At 36.8% G+C, this 20,526-nt stretch overlaps 1 protein-coding gene across 1 annotated transcript; it reads left to right on the top strand.

Moving 5' to 3' along the window:
- Nucleotides 1-165: 165 nt before the first annotated feature.
- Nucleotides 166-20,067, top strand: pdcd6 (programmed cell death 6). Its single transcript, XM_036564692.1, has 6 exons — nt 166-363; nt 6,105-6,166; nt 14,206-14,250; nt 17,905-18,063; nt 18,587-18,696; nt 19,775-20,067. Exons 1-6 carry the CDS (start codon nt 284-286, stop codon nt 19,871-19,873), a joined length of 555 nt encoding a protein of 184 aa, XP_036420585.1. The 5' UTR covers nt 166-283; the 3' UTR covers nt 19,874-20,067.
- The last annotated feature ends 459 nt before the right edge of the window (nt 20,068-20,526 follow it).

Below are 20,526 nucleotides of genomic sequence, written 5' to 3'. Positions count from 1 at the left end.
ATGGACTGTTCACATTTTCCAGCGGTCAGTCAGTCGGCGCTGTGGCTCCGCCCCATTAGCACAAATCTTACACGCTGTCAGGAGGATGGCCAATCAGAACGCCAGGAAGTGCCGAGGGAGTTCTAACAGCGGCGCTGACGTGACGTCACTGAATTTTTTATTCGAAGTGGCGAGTTTCGTTTGACGCCACGCCTCTGCGTGAAGAATGTCAGAGTCAGATTGAAGCAAGTTGAAGGACTACGCCTTGTGCTCTTGGCATAATTTAGCACGAATACAAGTAGAAATGGCTTATCATAACCAGTACCGACCTCCGCACTATAACAGCCCGCCGGACCAAGCGTTTCTGTGGAATATATTTCAAAGGTAAGTGAAAACAGCGCTACGCACTATTCCGCATTCGAAACACTAAACCCACCACAGTCTCAACTAACGTTACTGCGGGTCCTAGCATGGTGAGCACAGGGCAAAGCAGAGCTTTTCCAAGTTGTTATGAACGAGTAAGATTTCAGCTGGGAAGAGTACAGCGCACAAATATCTAACACAAAACTTTGACATTGTCATGAGTTCTCAGTAATTATGAATTACGCCGTAGTTCGGCTGGAGAAATCGGTTTGCGTGAGTTGCTCAGCGCCGTTCTCTTTTTAACGGCGTTTCCTGTTTTGCCTATCGCCTACACATCAGCCTCAGCTGCGTGGACTGAATGCCCACAGCACGAATAGTTTTAGTAGGCTATGCAGGGTTATAAAATTGCTGTATTCAAGCAACACTTTTCATTTTTTTTTGTCTAACGCTCATGATTCTTAGTTTCTGATATAGGTAAGTGTGACTGGTTATTAACTACCCAGCTAAGTTGCCGCTTGTGGTAGTAATGAATTATGTAATACTGCAGAGGGTTGACTGCTGCTTTCTCACATTAAAACTGCCGTGGGCTCTGAAGCAAGCAAGCTAGCACGCACGTTTGTGCTGAAAGAAGCAAACGCAGAGCTGAAGCAGTCAACGTAGCCATAAACATTGAGACTCTGTTGGCCTCGGGAATTCCGTGGAGTGATGACATAGCAAGCAAGTGGGGATTTTTTTGTCCTTGATCATGTGAACTAAGGAGAGTAAAGATCCTACTTAGTGAGTCACACTCAGGTCTTTTCTTGACGCTGTGACACGAATGAGTCTTAAAAGTGGCCCCTATGGGTTCTACCTGTGAGAATATTTCCACAACAAACTGGAATATGAATGTTTATGCCTTTGACAATGCAAAGAGGGGTACCGTTTTACATTTTTGTGCTAGGTTAGCGCTCCCTGTTTATATAAAATTGTAAAAGAGCTCCGAATTAGATTTCTTGTCGGGTTCATCCTATTATGTAACCTATGAACTTTAACTTTTTAGACTATGACGTTTGTAAGCTATTCACTCTCCAGCTGCTGTTGACTATGCTGTTGAATATGAGCTAATGGAGACATTTATTTTGGCAAGTTACAGCCTGATTGCAGCAGTGGAAAACAGAAGTCATGTGGGGAAAGTTTGAAGTAGAACATAGTCTGTGTTCACCTGGATTCTAGGAAGCAGGAACGGGAACTTATGCGGAACAGATGGTGTTACCTGGGGGGAGGAAAGACGTTCTTATTCTCTAACAAAAAAATCCTACCCAACAAAAAAATATCCATCAAATTTTGACTGGTCACTAGGCAGATGCTGTAAGAGATGGTGGGAGAAACAGATTCATTTTCAGTTATCCTGTTGAGTGATCCAAATGTCCTTGAAAATCCAGTTTCCTTGGATTGGCATAGGTGAATGGGAGTCATGTGTTTAAAAATTGGTGGTTATAGGGACAGGGAACACCCTTCTATGGCAAACAAACCAACAAGGTGTTCCATTCATTCCTTCTGGGTGAATCGAAGTTTTTGGTATAGTGGCTAGCTAAGAGGCCTCGCGCTAGCCTAGCTGTGTGTTTTTTCTTTGGGGCCTTCCCTGTTTTTTTTTTTTTTTTTTTCCCCATCTAAAATACTGGATTTATTGTCTGTATGCGAGGCCAGGCTTGTTGTCAGGCTGCTAGGGAATGTCTGACTCACTGAAGGATTTCTCACTACTCACTTATTTCATAACTGTGGCACCTACAAATCTGCTAAGGCCTGTTTTCTTGGTCATAGAATAAACACAATCTGCTCTTTCAGCATTTTAGTCAAGTAAATGTGCAGTTTCTAGCAGAACACCGCAGCTATATTCAGATTTAGAATGTTGGCTTATCTTCAGTTGAGACTTTGGATGTGTTCGTTTGACACTGTGTTTGGTGTTGTTTCCTTGGAAACATTATTCTAGCTGAAGGGATTGAAGGTGGAGCCTGTAATAAAACAAGGCCTGCCCAGCACAAAAAAGATGTCAGCTCTCTTTTTGTCATAAGCAGTTCCTGAGCAAGTCTATACTGAAAACATCACACATTAAATCAACCATGTGAAGAACTGTTGAGCTGAAGGCAGATAATAAAGAATGAATGCATGTATTGGATGTTCTTTTCTCTCAGGTGGTGTAAGTAATACGAGAAGAATGTGTGCAACAGTTTACTATGGCATGGCCAGATAATGGCCAGTAATTCCATGTGGCAGTAAGGTTGTCACAATACCAGAATTTTATTTTTTTTAATCAGTACCAAGTGTAGTATAGTGCCTGATATCAAAACAATGCTATGACAAAATGATACTTATTATTGTCTTAACACCTAATGTTCATTGGATTAAACACAGAAAAATAGTACAATTATTAATGCTTGATTAACTTAAGTTAACAAATCTCTGGTTTTCCAATTAGGTCACAGGTTTTATCAAAACAAAACTCATCAGAAGTTAAATAAATCACTAACGAGCCAGTTTAAACATGGCTTCATTCAACATGTGAACAGTAAGACAAGGACATACAACATTCACCACACTGTATTTAAAACAAATGTGAATGGGTAATGCTTTATGTTGATTGTTTCTAGGAGCAAAAGCTCACAAATCTTAATGAATAAAATTAATCTGTATGCTTTAGATGCTAATTTAGGGACATCTCTGCCCATCTAAGCTGAATTTGATTGTTAAAATCGATGTAGTCAGAATACAAGTGTTAACTAAAGAATTAAAAGTATTCAAGGCTAAAGTATTGATAACCATAATGTAGTTTTGAAAAAAAACACTAAAGTTTTGGTCATTGCACTGACTATCAACTTTTGGTTGTGCATTGCTATGTGATAGTGGAGGCTAGAAGTAGTTAAGCCAGTAAACGATTAACTGTCTTATAAGGCCTTGCTTGTTTAATAAAACACTAAATTCTGTTTTCCCAGAAGATGATTAATCCTAAACCTAGACTAAAAAGGATTTTGGTGAGTCAGCACTGACAGTTTTGCACAAGACTGGGTTTAATCCATGGAAACTGACCCACCATATTTAAGGAAATGTTCCAGATTCTAAAGGGGGTTATCAGAGTCCTAAATAGGTTATAATGATGTTTTAGGAATGACACCTACATTAAATGTAACAGGTAGAAGTCAAGCGATTCTCATTAGTGTGAGGAAGTAGAAATGTTTGTCGTAGATAAGTAGCTTTTTTATGTAAGTAAATCTTTTATTTGAAAAATTATTGTTGAGATCTGACTTTATATATAACAGGAGTGGTTTTTAGGTGTGTGGCCCAATTATCTGCTCTTTCAACTCCCTCAGATGTTAAAGTTGGTGTAAGTTCCACCAATTTAATAGTTCATTTTTCGTATTTATGGTGATTTATTGGCATTTTGATCGCAGGTCGGTTGAATTTAATTTGGGCAGAGGCAGTTGACAGAGACTGTGCTTTATTAAAGGGGCTTCTGTTAGCTATAGGGCCCTGCATGAATTTACCATTGACTGTCAAATAAAGAATAACTGTGGTAAATTCTACAGTGAGATTCTTGCACTTTTGTGTTTCCCCTGTTAGATTTGAGTGTATCTGCAACACCTTGCCACAACCCTGACCTACACAAACCAAAGTCTGTTTAGTTAAGCCTGAGTGACCTCCAGCTAGTGAGGTAGTCAAAGCTGGCATTTGAGAGGGTTTGAGGTAACCTTGCTGTCATGAAGTTGTTTACGTTGCTGTGGCAACACTGCTGTCAATCACAGAACGGTCTAAAATACCCACCCAGCCCTGATCAGGCAGAGCAGCTGAGTTTTTCTATATTTTAATTCTATTTAAATAATAATAAAATAATAATCATAAAAGATAAAAAAAATACATAGTTATATGTAAGCTAGTCAGAAGAGCATCTCACTGCCCCATCGCATGCATTTGTATAATTGTAAAATTTCACCACCAGCACACCTGATTAAACATCTAGAATTATTGATTAACCAAACCAGGTAATGCATGAAAACTGCAAGTAATACTGAGCTGGCACGAGGTGAAGTTTGTAAATAGTTAAACACATTAACATAAACAATTACCACTTATTGTATACAAAGTACTTGTATTTTAGTAATATTAGTGTTTGTTTGTTTTTTGTTTTTTTAAGAAAAAATGCTTACTGGCCAGATCAGTAGCATTTTAAAGGTAATGTTTTCAGACTTTTGCACAGTACTATATATATATATATATATATATATATATATATATATTATTCAAATACTTTTGGGTAATGATCACAATTTTAGTATAATTAAGAATGAAAAACCCTCTTTAAGGTAATTGGGGTTCAAACTCTTATGGTTAAGCAGTATCTGATCCTGTAGGTGTCAGACCTAAGTGCTGTGTTCTTGCCTGCTTCATTGATTTGCTTTGCTCTGTCCATACAACATATTTAGATAGAGCAACTAATCTTCCAGTATCTAACTGACCTATAGGAATGCTGTGTAGTGTTTTGCTGTCAGTCAGATTAGTAAATCATCTTACATTTTCATTTTAGGTTACAATGCATGCTTTCATTTATTACTGTCTGCATTCAGTTCTCCAACCTCTACATGGCTGATTTAATTTGTGGCATCTTCAGCACAGGTTTGCTCAGAAATTTGTTTTTCGCAAATGGTAGCTGACATCTTTTTATTTTTGCTAGATGTGACTTCGAAAAAAAATAGATTTACATAATTCATCACAATTAATCTCATTTGTGTTATTTGCTCAAAATTGACCCTAAATAATGTTTTTTTTTTTCCATTTGAAAGCAGTGTATTTTGTTATTGATATATGATTGGACAAAATAAAATTAATTAGAATGTATTTGGTATTTTCAATAATATTATTTTCAATAATATTATTCAATAATATTATTGTGTAAAAGCAGGGTTCAAGGGTTCACGTGAACCTGAAAATGGAAAACTACATGAAAGCAGCATCATTAACGTCTAGTGAGATATTTGGTACTCCGTGTCTAAGCTGGGTTTCTCTATGACAAAAATGAATGTAATTTTAGAAAATTGCCGCCATCATGCCCTGTGACAGCAGTCCAGCAAGTTTGGTCAAGGGTGGTAGTTTAGTTGCTTTGGCAGTAGTAGGCTACAGTTTGAATAGCTTGTGTTGGTATATAACAATGTTTGTTATAAGTAACTCCTTAACGACTTAATTCAGAGGATCCAGTGACCCTGGCACTTATTCATTGAAATTGCACATATTTGATGACGGCTTTAGTAATGTATAAACTACTTTGCATCTCTTTTATTAAACTTTCATACGATGTGGAAGCAAGCAGAGATTTGAGCACAAATGATAAATCAGCTTTGGTGCATGAAATTAAGTGGCATCCTAACAGTTTACATATAATTTGCATGAAGTTGATGTTGATGTTACAGTAGGGAGCCAATAAAACAGCCTTAACTGGCTTGTGAGCCAGTGGCTATGCTTGTAGAGTGCATTGCTCCCCCTACTCCTCTTACTGTTATGATGACTGGAAAGAATAATACGTTTTTTAAGATGGTAGAATGTTGTGTTTGTATACTGTGATTATTTTTTTAAATTACATATTTGAGCACTGTATTATTGCAACGTATGAGGTGTGTGTTTTGGTTGGTGTCAGTAGGATAAAAGTACAATGTAATTTGTCTTTAAATGGAAAGATATTTCGTCAAGTGTCGAGTTATGCTGGCTAATAAATCATGAAATGTTCGTTTCTTTCTTAGAGTGGACAAAGACAGGAGTGGAGCAATATCAGACACAGAGCTTCAGCAAGCTTTATCAAATGGTAGGTGTTTTTACTCTCTTCTTTTGTTACTTTTCCCACAGTTTCCCGCAGTTGCTTAAACAGTTCGTATGGATGGTACATTGCACAAAAATTGCCACCTTTATAACGTACTAGACACCATTTTCTTTTTTTGACTGTGAGGGCACTCTCATGAGACATGGTCATTTGAAGTCATGCAGTTGTGACAAAATGAGCCTACTGATTTATAAAAACACAGTGGCAGAGTGGTCTCGTGTAATTTAATGAAACATAGCCAAAGGCCATAGAATGCAGGATGTCGGAACAGGATGAAGTTAAAATAGATTATTCCTGTTCCAAAAAGGCACACTGTTACGTTTACTCAAATATTTCTGAAGTTTTGCACTGTTTGTTCAACGTCTTAGTTGTTACAATGATGGGCACCTCTCCAGTCTTGCTTGTAGTGATATCATTGAGATAGATGCAGTATTAACTTCATTATCAGTCCAGACTGCTGGCTGGGCAGAGCTTTGGCAGGATCTTGTCTTTGACTGAAATATCTTGTGACTCTGATCCTGGTCTACAGTCTCTTTTCACTACAGTAGTGGAATACGCTGTATCATGTAATGTGGTATTGTGATATAGTGCTATGCATTGTATTGAACGCTGTGTATGCAGTTGTGTGCATAGTGCCTATATTGTGTTTCATGGAATGCATCAGTAATCCTGATCAGCTATATGACTAGTTAGATAACCTTTACTAGTTGGATAACCCTATTTTAATCATCTATTGCCCCTTGACTCGAGGCAAAAGATGAGTTACATTAAATTAATACAACCATTAAACTAATGTTACACACTACACTACGTACTACTGCACCTGTAAATGTGCATGACGAAAAACAATGAAATTAAAATCAAATAAAAATTAAAATGAAAAACAATTAAAATAAATATTTCCAAACATTTCCAAAGGAATCAGGCTTGTGAAATCATGTGCTGTTTGCCAGCATCCGTTCATGCCCTGTAACCATAAACGATTGATGATAGCATTGTGGAGGCTATGGTGGCAGACAAGCAAAAGCAACTTTTTCAAAAAGCTGCTGATAGTGAATATCATGGGGAAATTTGTGTCAATATGCACCAAACCACAGGTGCCGGAGCCGCAAATATTAATTGACAGCTCCCAACTTCAACTGAGGAGCCTCTCAGTAAAGCACTTTTCTCCTTTAACCTGCTTCAGCATGGTTGAAAATGTGGTCACACCTCATAGAAGCTTGCTTAAACTGGGAAATATAAACATACCTTTGTTAGAGAGATATAAACATTAAATCTTTTAAGCTAACATTGATTTGGTAGTTTTTGCTATAGTTCTGTTGTATAATTCATCCTGCAGGTTTATTAAATTGTGCATTTACAGCATATGAAGCACTTCACTAGATCACTAATAACATAGCTAAAGCTTACTGTTCTATGTTAGCCTACAGGCTACTGTTATTGTAGCCTCCTATTGTTATTAAGCCGGGCTATATTACAGTGCCTTGTTTTAACAACATTCATATAAGAACCATGTCAGAATCACGTTTTTTTCTTTTTGCGAGGGAAAACATTCCATGCAATGATGACAATGAAACTGCTTTTTTTGTTTAGAGAAAAAAAGTGCTACTTCACACCAATATAGAATGTTCTGAAGACAGACAACACATTTAGGCTGATATAGGACATGGACTACACATATAAAAGGAAACTGTAATGAGTCAGAACTAGTCAGATGCAAGCAGTAAAAAAAATTACCAAAAGAGGCTTTACTAGTTTGCATGTGGTTCACAGTCGTGGTCAAAAAAACGTGAAGGTCAGATCCAAAACAAGACAAATACAACAGACAAACATAACAAAAATCAGATCTGGGCAGACACAGGGAGAGGGCAAAAGGCAAAGTTGAAAAACACAGACAATAAGTCTGATACACAGGATAGTAGCCAAAAACACAGGAATGAATGCTCAGTAGCTCTGTAGAAAGAAGCAATACCCCACACTGAACTAATCTAAGGCCCAGGTTTATATACTAACTAAACAAGTCACATGATGAAAGAAACAGGTGAGGCAACTTGGTAATCATGTGAGGCAGATCTCTGATAAGCGGAATGCTGTGATGTCATAGTCAAGTGTTCTTGCAGATGGTCCTGGGAATTGGAGTTCACCAGAGTGTCAGGGCTGGAGAGATGTGTGACAGAAAAACAAACTGTGAGGCATCTCACCAACTTTTTTTTTTTTAATGTGTTGCTGGCATCAAATTCAAAATGGGTATATATTTTTTGAAAAATAAAAACAAATTACTCACTTTCTACATTTGATATGTTGTCTTGGTACTATTTTCAATTAAGTATAGAGTTTAAATGATTTACACATTATTGCATTCTGTTTTTAATTTAATTTTTTCACAGTGTCTCAACAAGTGATGAAAAGGTTATTTTTAGTGACAAAAGAACCAAAGCTGATTATTTATGTAAGTTCTAAGACTTTAGAAAGAAAGTTTAGAGATTGCTCTGTAATTTTTAAAAAATCTCCTTAAATTAAAAACTTTTAGGAAGGGGCAGGGTGATGAGCTACTTTCCATGCTTTTAAGGCTAAAAGAAAGTACTTAAATACATAGGTAATGATTTGAGCAGCTGTGCGCACAGCAATTCTGAATACAAATTCTATCTGCAGTGCTACAGTTTATTGATATTAAGCAGACTTTTAAGACATCTTCAGTTTTAAACAGCTCAAAAGTAAAAAGATGCAAGTCTAGAAAGAGGCAGAGGAGAAGGTTCATTGACCAGGTTTATCCCTGGTAAGCAACGTTCTAGTCTTGTTGGACTCTTCTGTCTCCCTTTGCCCTCCACTGAGAGAGAAGCTTCAAACCATTTGTCCATTGCAATATCTAAGAGCTGGAAAGGCCATCAATTGATTCTCTGGTCAGTGAACCATTTTGCTGTGATCTGGATGAACACGTTTGGATCATAATCTTTGTGGAAGATCCAGTGATATTGCTCAGACTTTGTTCCTGTGATCTTGCTCAAAAACTGGAGAAAAGTCTTTGATGCCATAGATCCCTACAAGCACGCAAGATAATTTAAAACAAAAAAGAACATATCCACCTCATTTAACTGTGATAATTAAATTCTTGTCTGCATGACTACACCTTATATTATGCCAGACCTTAGAAAATGTTTCCAGTCTGTGTTCCACAAATGTAAAGCAAATTCCAGCTGATAGCTTTTGTGGTACAAGGGGAGTAGCCACTGTTTTCTGGGATAACTTCTAAGAAATTTGTTGGCTTTGAGGTTGAGACCTACAGTGTTATAAACTGTATTTTCAAACCATTCTTTCCCTCACTTTTGTAGAACTAGGTTGTTTTATACTTCTGCCCTAACAGTGATGATGGGTATGGTCCCATATCATAGATCTGTCCTCAGACCTTCTTCTACTAGGTATAGGAGTTTGACCTGTATGTAATCTTGTATGTATGTATGTATGTATGCATGGTTAGGTACTTGCATCAGATTTTGTTAATACAAATTTTTCAAAGGCACCAAAGTACCAATAATTGCTACTGGTTTTTATCTTGTTTCAAATAGTTTTTTTAGACTTTTTGCACAGTTTTGGAAAGGGTGCCTATAATTCCAGAAGTGCTGTATTTGAATTTGAACTACATGCTCGTTGTTTTTTGTCCTGATATTCTGATTTGATGTGGAACATATTGTAAACTGTGATAAATGACACCACCGAGATGAAGTTGAATGTACTATGCAGATACTTTGTGAATACCATGGGCCTTCCTCTGAAACAATTGATTAACCAACCTGAATGTGCTATTTTTTTCTTTTCTGTCCTACATGTAACCATACTGTGCAAAGGCAACCCAGTAATGGGCTCATGTCCTATTCCAGTCTATTTTCTCTCTCTTTCCTTTTCTCTCTCTCTCTCTCTCTCTCTCTCTCTCTCTCTCTCTCTCTTTTTCTCTCTCTCTCTCTATCTCTATCTCTCTCTATTTCTATCTCTCTGTTTAGGACTGGTGTCTGTTTAGCCTAAGATGAGCACCTGATTGTATTTGCTAGCTTTCATTAAGAGCACTTTTTTACTTTAATAAAGCAAAAACAAAGCTTTAAATAAAAACACTTTTCTCTGTTGCTGGGCTAAGAGTTTGTCAGAGTGCTGTCCCTTTACTTGGATTTATGTTCAGAGTCATTTTTTAAGCAGTGCCCAGTATAGCAGTAGCGAAATGAAAGAAAAGTTCCAGTGATGATTTACACAGTCACAGCCTTTTAGAAGCCAGCTCATTTTCCCCTCTGACTATTGCCATGCTGCTTTATGCTTTCACTCGTTATCATGGGTGAGTCATGAATTTCACTCCATAACATGGAAGGATAAAAATATGAGCATAAATGAGCACCTTTAGCCAGACTTGGCAGAAGGCTAGCAGCTCCAGGTTTTAGAGAAATGCAGTAGACTAAAACATTTCACTCAGAAGTTGGGCTACAATACAGGACGGCTATGTAGCTGTACCTTCTAGTTAGAAGGTTTCAAGTGTCTTGAGATTTTGTTTGCAGGTGTTTATGTATAGTCTGTGAAGATTATGTAGTGCAGTTTATACATTTCTTTTTACCCTATTGTTTGATTGTATGTATGGTTATTGGACTAGAATAGAGCCTTATGGTGGTTGGTGCGCTGATTGGTTGGTCTCTCACTCGCTCAGTATGCTGCTTTGCCTTGTGAGTGCATTCAGTTGCTCCATGCCCCCCTTCATCAGTGAGCAAAGCAGTGAGAAGGTCCAGTGTGTACTGTATAGTAGCGTCTTTGTGCCTGAGGCCAGGCTGCGTGTAGGCTGCACTAATTCCCCCTCCCTGATAGCCTACTAACAGACAGGCACACACACATATACACACTCCATATCCTGGTGTGGCTGTCTGACTTGGAGCCCATATGATTCACATTGGTCTTGTCCCGCAAGGAGGGTAATCAGTATGACCTTGGGGATTAGAGAAAATGTATGTAAAAAATGTATTCCAGTGAAATGGGGAAAAAAATCTAATCCTTTTTTTTCTTCCTCCCTTTCTTGCCAGTCACTCATTATTTTCAGTCTTTATTTTTTAGCTTCTTGGTTGTGGTGCACTGATTATGAATTTGTATGGCTAATTCCAATTCGGCCAGTAGACTTTTTACAGTCAGTCCTAGAATGCCCTACTAACATTTATATGAGTATTATAGTCAGTAGGGATTGTGTCAGAGAGGTCATAGCATATTTTGAGTATTTTTATTAGATAAAACAGCAACAGACTATGATGAAAACATAAATGAAATCATTTGTTCTTGATAAGACCAAACTGGCATTTAAATGCTTAAATGAAAAAACATGCTCAAGAAAATTAAATGTTAAATTAACTTAAAAATGTTAAGTTGTTGCATGAAAAGAACAGGTTTAATAGGTCAAAGTTATATTTATGTAATTTGGTGAAGTTGTTATTGTACTACTAAGTTGTAGAAAACAGAGTATGCAGTAATTGCTGTTACAATATCGAGGCTAGTCAGTTAACCAAAAAGTGTTAGAAGGAAGGAAGGACAACAAAAAGAGGGGAAGTAAAAAAACATCCAAATAGATCATGCCAAGAGCCAATGGGAAAGATGTTAAGTTGTACTTAACAAGGCTGCACTGACCTATTAAACACTTATTACACTTAATAAATCTGACAACTCACTGTTTTTTTAAAAAACATGACTTTAATATGACTTATTCAGTTTTAGTATATTTATTTAATTATTTATTGTTTATATTTATACATTGTTTTTGTGCAGTTGGCCTTTTCAATAACATGAAATCCTAGTGCTACATCAAAAGTATTAGGGCAGCTGGATATTTTTGGCAAGTTACAGCAACAGCATTAAATACAGTAGTGTGAAAAAGTCTAAAACACCTAAGCACATTGTTTGAAATAATTTATCTTGACTGTGTGTTTTCTTATATTCTTTTCTTATTTGAAAAAAAAAATTAGTGTTTATTCCTTTATGAGCTAGTTTGAAGAACAAAGTTTGGTTCCAGATGTCTCCTGCACACCCAAAGTCCTTACATAGATTTGATGAAAATGAGGAATTGGTTTGGAAATGGTTAAACACACTGACATACATAAAATCACTACTTAATCTAATGTCTTTATATTTCTTGAAATATTTGTGCTTTTCTAAGCAAATAAATGTATACAGCCCAGATAAACAGCTTTTTTTCAGCATCTGATTTTCTCTGGTATCTAAAACTTTTGCACTGTACTGCATGTATTTAACTGACTCACGTTGTGAACATCATAAAATCACAACACAAGTAGGCTAGTACAAAATGAACAAATCGGCCAACCGACAATCACGTTACGAATCAACATCTATATTTCTTTGTTTCTTGTCCTTCCCTTTTTGTATGCACTCCCTGCTTTCTTCCACAGACTCTCTCATGTTCTTCTTCACTCTTGCCTCTTTTCCTCTTTTCAGTTCTGTTGTCCCTATGTCTCAGCTCTTTTTGGTTGTTTCCTGGGAAATTTTAACATCTGTCCCACCACCCCCTGCTGCAGAACCAAACAGAGCAAACAAACTGTTCACAACTCTAAAGTTTCTAGCTGCAGGAGGAATTGCTTAGAAGGTAGTTTATCATTCCACAAACCCTAGAGTGCGGGAGCTGAAGCTATGACTCAGCAGAGCTCATGAGTGGATTTATTTTGCACCTTGGCCATGTTGGTTATGCTACCTGCAGTACAGAGAGTGGACAAAGGACCACCCTGCTGTGATAAGCTCACTTCAACAACGGATGCGGTCTGTTTTTCATTGAGTTTTTTATTCTTCTCTTGTAAGAAGGAGGGCTCCCTGTACAATCAGCAAGTGGGCCTTATAGTCGTGTGTGTGTGTGTGTGTGTGTGTGTGTGTGTGTGTGTGTGTGTGTTCCTACACATCTGTAGTAGATTGCTTTGAAACTTGGCCTTGTTGAGTTGTATTTCTTGTGTTGTCTTTTCACAGCAAAATTTATTTATCTTAAGCGGGACAACAGATAAATAACTACACATGCCTTGAGTATAGAGAGTATAGCTTGAAAGTAATTCTGCCGCTACTCTATTTGATTTTGGAAGAACTACACATTAAATAAACACTAATACTAATGTACATCCTTACAAGAACAAATATAGATACGACAGTCAGCAAAAGTCGAACTGTAGAAAGTTGCAGGGTGAAACATGGCTAGAGCTGCTGTATGTGCGAGGCAGGATTAAATATTCAGCACTGTTGTGCTCAGTCAAGGGGTGTAAACAGGGGTAGACAGACATGAATGGCTTTACTGGCCATTAGGGCCACTAAGCCCATGAATCTTGTGACTAGAATAATAGAAACATGTTTATTGTGTTGTGTTTACAATTAACACACATCGTTCAGTACCAAAAAGCAGGCAGGTGGTAAGTAAATATACATTAAAAACTAACATTAATAAGAGCATTGCTGTTGTGTTGACTGTGGTGGTTCCCCCCGGCTGAGCAGGTTCACCCTGATGTCATCCAGTGTAGGTTATTTCATTAGGTACTGTTTAGGTGCTGCAGTGAAATCCTCTTGGTGTAATGCCGTCTTATTGAACACCTTGTGATGCTGATGTGAGCAAACTTTAGCTAATGAAATCGCATATTTGATGCCAACAGCTCAGCAGGGTGACCACCAAAGTCACCACAACGTCATCTTAGTTATTGTGGTCATTACAGTTAAGGAATTGAGACCAAACAGGTTTGTTACACGAGAAGAAGAATGCAAAAAAAATCAACAACAACTGGCCACTCAGGCTACAGACTTTTAGTGCCCAAAATGTGCTGGGCACTGTGTACTCTTGGGTGTAAATCTCTGACTTTTAAGGCAATTCAGTTTAATTGCTATGTTTAGGACACAGTTCAATACATCGTCAAATCTTAAATTTCATCACAATTTGGTCAATGTAGTTGAATTGTCACCTTGAGATGGTTTTACATTCCTAGCTCAGTCTATTTTACTCTAATGTTAACCTGTTTCCTCTTCTTTTACAGGCACATGGACACCATTCAATCCTGTGACTGTCAGATCAATTATATGTGAGTAAATTTGTCTTCTGTCATTTAACCAGAAGAACCCAGCTTCATAACAGTGGTTTAGCATTTTCCCCAAGGGCTTGATAGTTAATTGATCTCTTGAATTATTTTGTGTGCTTTAACATTAAACAGTGCACTGCTGTCACCATGGCTTGTTATGAAGTTATGAAATCGACACACCTCCCTTAGATACTGTAGCTATGTCTGTTAAACTTTCAGCTCAGGCCACCTGGCATCATCCATAGCACTTGTGCTAACAGACTAAACTGGGCTGGTTTTCCCAAAAGCACAAAAATGATTCTTAAATTGTAGAGCGAGCATAACACAGTGAACACTCCCTCTACCAGTTACAATCTTTACGCTAAGATATTTTTAGGAAACTTGATTCAGTTTGGTCACAAAGAAGAAAATGTACAAGCACACAGAGCAATACCTTTGAAAAATATTGTATTATTCAAATATGACCTTGCTTCACAAGATATACTTGTGTAGACATATGTGTTTGAGAATAGACAAAACATGAATGTAAACCAGTTCAAAGCAAAGTTATTCTGGAAAGCATGTTTACGTCAAACCAGGGAAGTCTTTTAACGACAGAACGTTAAAGTAGGAGAGTTTCATGTCTAATAAGGAGAAAGTTGAGCAGCTGAAGCTGCCACTTCAGATGATGTAATGCTGGAGGTAACAGCTATTCATTGCAATGTTATATGCTGAAGAGAGCCCACCTTGTACACAAGGTCTTTTAGCAAAGTTTGATGAAACAAAACAAATGATGGCCTACATACGTGTTTATTAATATTTGTCTTCACACACAATGCTTCAGTCTAACCCATCAAGCTATCTGTCAACAGCTAAGTTAGGAAAAGTTAGCTTAGCTAGGTAACTAATCTTAACATTGTTCTGTAACATTATTTATCATTAGATAAAATGAGTGATGGCAAATATAACCAACAACCAACTAACAAAATCATGTTAGTACTACCAGGCGTGGATCATGAAAAAATAGATGCCAATATTCACTACTTAAAATTGACATTATAAATTATATTTATTTATGACCCTTATCAGTTCTTGATTGTAATCTGCTAATGATGTCGAGATGGATCTCCTGCACTGGATTTGGAGAATACTGGCTTAATAGGTAAATTCTCCTTTAGCTGACCTTGAAATATTCCAAGATAACTGAGTCACTGAATCACAAGACTCTGGTTGTGTAAGGCTGTTAGCACAAATGTTCTGAAAAAACATTCTGACTTTTTGCAGCATGAATACTTCACACCTTGTCTGAACATTTGCTCAAAAGCTATTCATGTTGCTTTATTAGACTCTGTCATTACTTGCTGAAAAATTCTATCTGTTAAAGTTGCCAAAGGCATGACCTGTTTGCCTCTGCCGTCACAAAAAAGAAGACTAACTGGTTTCATAGGATGTCAGTCTTCAGATAGCATGCATATATTTCACAGGAGTCTTACTTTTATTTGAACAGGTCTTAAAGGGCCCATATTTGAAATAAAAGAATTTAATATAGTATGTAAACATTGTGAGTTGTGAAATGTACCTTTCACGCCTGAGTCCTTATATAAGGACAATTGGTCCGATTTTGAGACACTTTCACCTCTTTGGCGTGGGACATGTAATATCTAGTCTTCCTTCCAGTCTACTTGCAGTTCAGTTGTGATTGCTCCAGTTTTGAATTTAAATGTATTAAACATTTTCAATATTTTTGATTTCATAGTATGTTTATATAGAATAGTATACAGGCTAGTGAAAGGAAAAAAAATAAGACAAATGTGAAAGTAACAGAGCACTTGTATAAAATTTCTGACAAATTAAAGAATGCAAAGATATTTTGCTTTACTTGGTGAGGGGGCTGTGAATACAGAAGGACTATGTCAAAATATGCGGCGTCTCACGTTTTCAGCAACGGTTAAGGGCCTGTAGTGTGGGCCAGGCATACAGTTGTATGCAACAGTTTGAATATCCCTAGTCAAATTACATGTTTTGTTCATTTTCTAAGTGAAAATAAGTTACTCTGCATGGAGCAAACTTAAATATGACATTTTCCTGCAAATTTTACTGCACAATTTGTATTTATTTGTTGAGTTTAATATATGTGAAGTTTTCTTTCTTCCAATATGATACATACTTTTTGCACATACTTTTTTTTTTTGTTTCCAGTTTGTTAAATTCAGCAAATACACAGTAATTGGGTCTTAAACTGTGCAGAAGTGTGTTCTCTGTAGAGGATGTGTTAACTTAATCTCACTTAGAAAATCAACAACATATAATTAGACCAGGGTTCCAAATTTTTGCATATGACTGTAAGCTGCAAAAACTGTTTTCAGTTGATTGTTTTGTATCATGTCTTGAAAAGTTTATTTACATATATCCATCCATTCCGACTACTGCAGTTTAGCCCTGCCTATTCACGTTGAAGTTACAAGGAGGGTTTCAGTCTGGACTGATTTTTAAATGAGACACAGTCCAGTGCAGAAAATCAGAACAGAGGTCATTTACATTACATTTACACTACATTACATTTTTGTAATGCAAGTTGTAAAATAACTAAAAAATAAATTACACTTTGGCGCAGGAATTTACTCAAGAGGTCCAAAAATCTGTTCCTCCAGTGATTGCAGATCAGAGTTATGACTGAGTCAAAAGGATTTATTATTTTCACAAAGCCAAGAATCAAACAATAACAGAAAGAAGATATGAATCGGAGCATAAGATCAAAGACTTGATCTCCCAAAGGATATGCAGTGCGTTTTAAAGGCCCAATGATGTAACACAATACAAAAATTATTGGTTGGGATAATAATTGACTAAAAATGTGATTGGAAGAAATAGCATCGCCAGTCTTTAGGTAAAGTGAATATTTGAATTGAGCTGAAAGGCAATTGGCTGAACTGTCAAAAGCTGGTCACAAGGAATTGAACTTTCTAGAAGGTTCAAGCTCACGTATATGTGGAAAATTTAAATGCTAATGAAAAGCATAATTAAAAATATAGCCAGACCCAGTCCCCAGACGCCTAAGGAAACTAGAAGCTAAATTTGATTAAATAGGACATGTTAGATGTCTGGATCTCTGGCAAGACGCTTGAGTGACTTTGAGAATGCCTTCTACCAAGATTACACTATGAACAATCAGTTATAAACAATTATAATCAAACAGTCAATCAGGTCATACTTAGCTATGCATATTACCAAGATATCATTCTGATTAACCTTAAATTAGAAGTGATTAGGTGTTAATTCATGAAACAGTAATGACACATGTATTTTACTCGAATAATCATTCTCATTTAAATATCACAGGATAAAATAATGATTACTTAATGATTCCATAACAGTATAAAGCATATCTAAATAATATCTGAATCATATCCATAAAATCATCATTGTAACTCATTACTCTTTTAGTTGATGATATATGAAAAACTTTGATTAATACCCATAGATTGTCAAAACCAATCTTTAAAGGTAGATCCATCATTCAAATATCCAATCAGATGACACCTACATAAACATAAGTGTACCTCAGGGGGAAAAAATAGAATCCAAAGAAAATGTAGCATAAGTAATAAATTGAGCCTGAGCATACAATAAGATTCTCTATTCTCTCTCTTTCTGTTTCTGTATCTCCTGCTCTCTTAGCTATGTTTGACAGAGAGAACAAAGGTGGGGTGAACTTCAATGAATTTGCCGGTGTATGGAAGTATATCACCGACTGGCAGAACATCTTCCGCACCTATGACCGTGACAACTCAGGGTTCATTGACAAGAATGAGCTAAAACAGGCTCTTACTGGCTTTGGTGAGTAAGCAAATGCTAGCTTATTAACTCAGTGGTGGCAGGTCAGAGATAATAGATGAATACAGTGCTCTGGGATAGAAGGCTATTTGGCACACACTATTGCAGTGCGTTAGAGAAAAAGGGGCTGGCGCATTGACCCATTAAAGCACAGATAAATGTAAATCAACCAGGGTAGTTCAGGGAAGAAGTGATTACTGTAGTTAAGTCTATAATGATTAGTCAGTATCCCTGATGATGGTCACCATAGGGTGGACAAACCCAATTAAAGCAGAACGATCTATGGCGGTGTAGTAATGCTTCAGTATCAGATTTTGCTTCTGTTTAAATGCATTGTAAAATTGTCTCCCCCAAACCAAATCGGTATAATAATAACCACTGTTTTATTTATGTGGTACGGGTGCAGTGGCCAGAAAAACAAACTCATACAAATTGTCAGATGCAACTAGCTAATAACAACATAACTCTTTTTAAGAGCATTTGGTGCTAGCTGTCTGAGCTTTATGTTGTTATACTTCTTGCCCAGGGTATCGTCTCTCAGATCAGTTCTATAACACGCTGATAGAGAAGTTTGACCGGCAGAGGAAAGGTCAGGTGGCCTTTGATGACTTCATACAGTGCTGTATCGTACTACAGGTAGGAACATAGCTCATATTACACAGTATGTTTGTCATTGGTGTTTTTTACAAAATAAAAACTATGTAAGATGCAGCTAAAGATTGTTTGTTGATCAACATTTTTTTCTGTGATGTCTGATTATGAATATCTGTTGCTTAGGTATTAGGTATACCTGCCTTGTAATTATCATTTGAAAACAGCAGCTGCCCTTTACATTATGTGAACATTTCATGATGATTAGCCCAATAGCAATGCTCAAAAATTGCTTGGAACAAAATCTCTTTACATTATCTTATGTTGAAAGTAAAGAACATTTTCACTTGTTTTTCTTGTGACAGCAATGATATGTAAAATTTTAAAAAACACCCCTGGTAAAATTGTTGTCTACACATTTTAAAATGTAATTACTGTTTGTTTCTGAATTTAATGTATTGGAAAAATTCACCCAATAACCAAAAATTGTGCACAAAATTAGAGAAATGCAATATTTAAGTTTGTTTCCCACAGTGTATGTGTGACTCATTTTCACTTCAACAAAACATGCAAGAATATCAACAAAACATGCCATTTGACCAGAGGTATTTACACTTTTGCATACAACTGTAAGTGCACTTTATAAATTTGCAGGTACTGACTGTATCCCATCTGTTGCAGCACAATATCCGCACCCAAATATTGTCTTGTCAGTGTGATGGTCTTTCCTTTAATGGAGAGGGGCTAACAAATTGTGCAGCAAAAGATGGGATACTGTCCGTTTCGTATGGTCAACAAAATGGCCAGTAAGTGAGTGCAGGTACAGGGTACCGAATAGTACCTACTAAACAATATTTCATTTAATTAATTTCATTTAATTAATGTACTGACTGACTAGAGTAGCTTAATAAAGTATTTCTTCGAGGAAACAGAGCTGCTGCAGTATGTGCATGAAAAAGTTTTTTATCAGCAAAATGTTACGCTTGTGAATGTCCTTGAAAAATTCCATTGATCATACACCTTTGCAGCTGCTTGTTCATGTGACTATGTCACTCAGCATAATGTCTCAGTTGAATGAATATTAGCTTTAAACAGAAGAGCCTGGTTTGTTTTTTGTGTGCAGAGGTTAACGGACGTGTTCAGGCGATACGACACAGATCAGGACGGCTGGATCCAAGTCTCCTATGAGCAGTATCTCTCTATGGTCTTCAACATCGTATAGCACAGCATTGTAAACCGCACACACTAGTGCCAAACACCAAATCTCTTCCCCCATATAGTCTTCCATCAGAGACACCACACACTCCCCTCTGAAGGAGATTTAGGGGACAGAGTATTAAGACTTCAGCTTACAGATTTATGTCTTTGTCTGTCTGTCTGTGGTCATGTTTCTTTATGATGTTAAGTGTAATCATTAAAAAAAAAAGTAAAGAATATTCATCTCCTTTACATTTAAGGAATGTTTGCATTGTACATATCATTAAGGATCAGACGCATGCTTTCTAATGTACTTCCTTATTGTTCAAGCATGAACTAATTTTGTTCTCTGTTTTGCCAAAGCCATGTTTACAAAGTCAATAAGTACTTGCTTTGGATTCACTGACGTGAACTAATGCCATATTTGTAAGGAACTGTTTTTAATCTGCATATGAACATGCAGAAGGTTTAGCTTTTTATTCAAGGTAGGAGGAACATGTGCTTTTGTTTTGCATGATGCTTTACAACTGCAAAATGGAAACCTTTATTAAAAAAGATTAAAAATCTATTTTTTTGTCTTTTTCCTTGGGATTCTTCTTTTAAGATTAGTTGAAGGTTCTAATTTTCTCTGCTAATCTAAGTGAACATAGAGTAAGACCTCTAGATAAAGTGTCTCAG

The sequence above is a fragment of the Colossoma macropomum genome, unplaced genomic scaffold (assembly GCF_904425465.1).
Source record: "Colossoma macropomum unplaced genomic scaffold, Colossoma_macropomum, whole genome shotgun sequence".
In the NCBI taxonomy this organism is placed as follows: domain Eukaryota; kingdom Metazoa; phylum Chordata; class Actinopteri; order Characiformes; family Serrasalmidae; genus Colossoma; species Colossoma macropomum.
Note: the sequence above shows the minus strand (reverse complement) of the source record. Positions and strands in the feature narration are given on the sequence as shown.

Coding starts and splice junctions, on each gene's coding strand:
- pdcd6 (XM_036564692.1), top strand. CDS start 284: ATGGCTTATCATAACCAGTACCGACCTCCGCACTATAACAGCCCGCCG. Junction 364..6,104: donor CTGTGGAATATATTTCAAAG/GTAAGTGAAAAC, acceptor TTTCTTTCTTAG/AGTGGACAAAGACAGGAGTG. Junction 18,697..19,774: donor AGTGCTGTATCGTACTACAG/GTAGGAACATAG, acceptor TTTTGTGTGCAG/AGGTTAACGGACGTGTTCAG.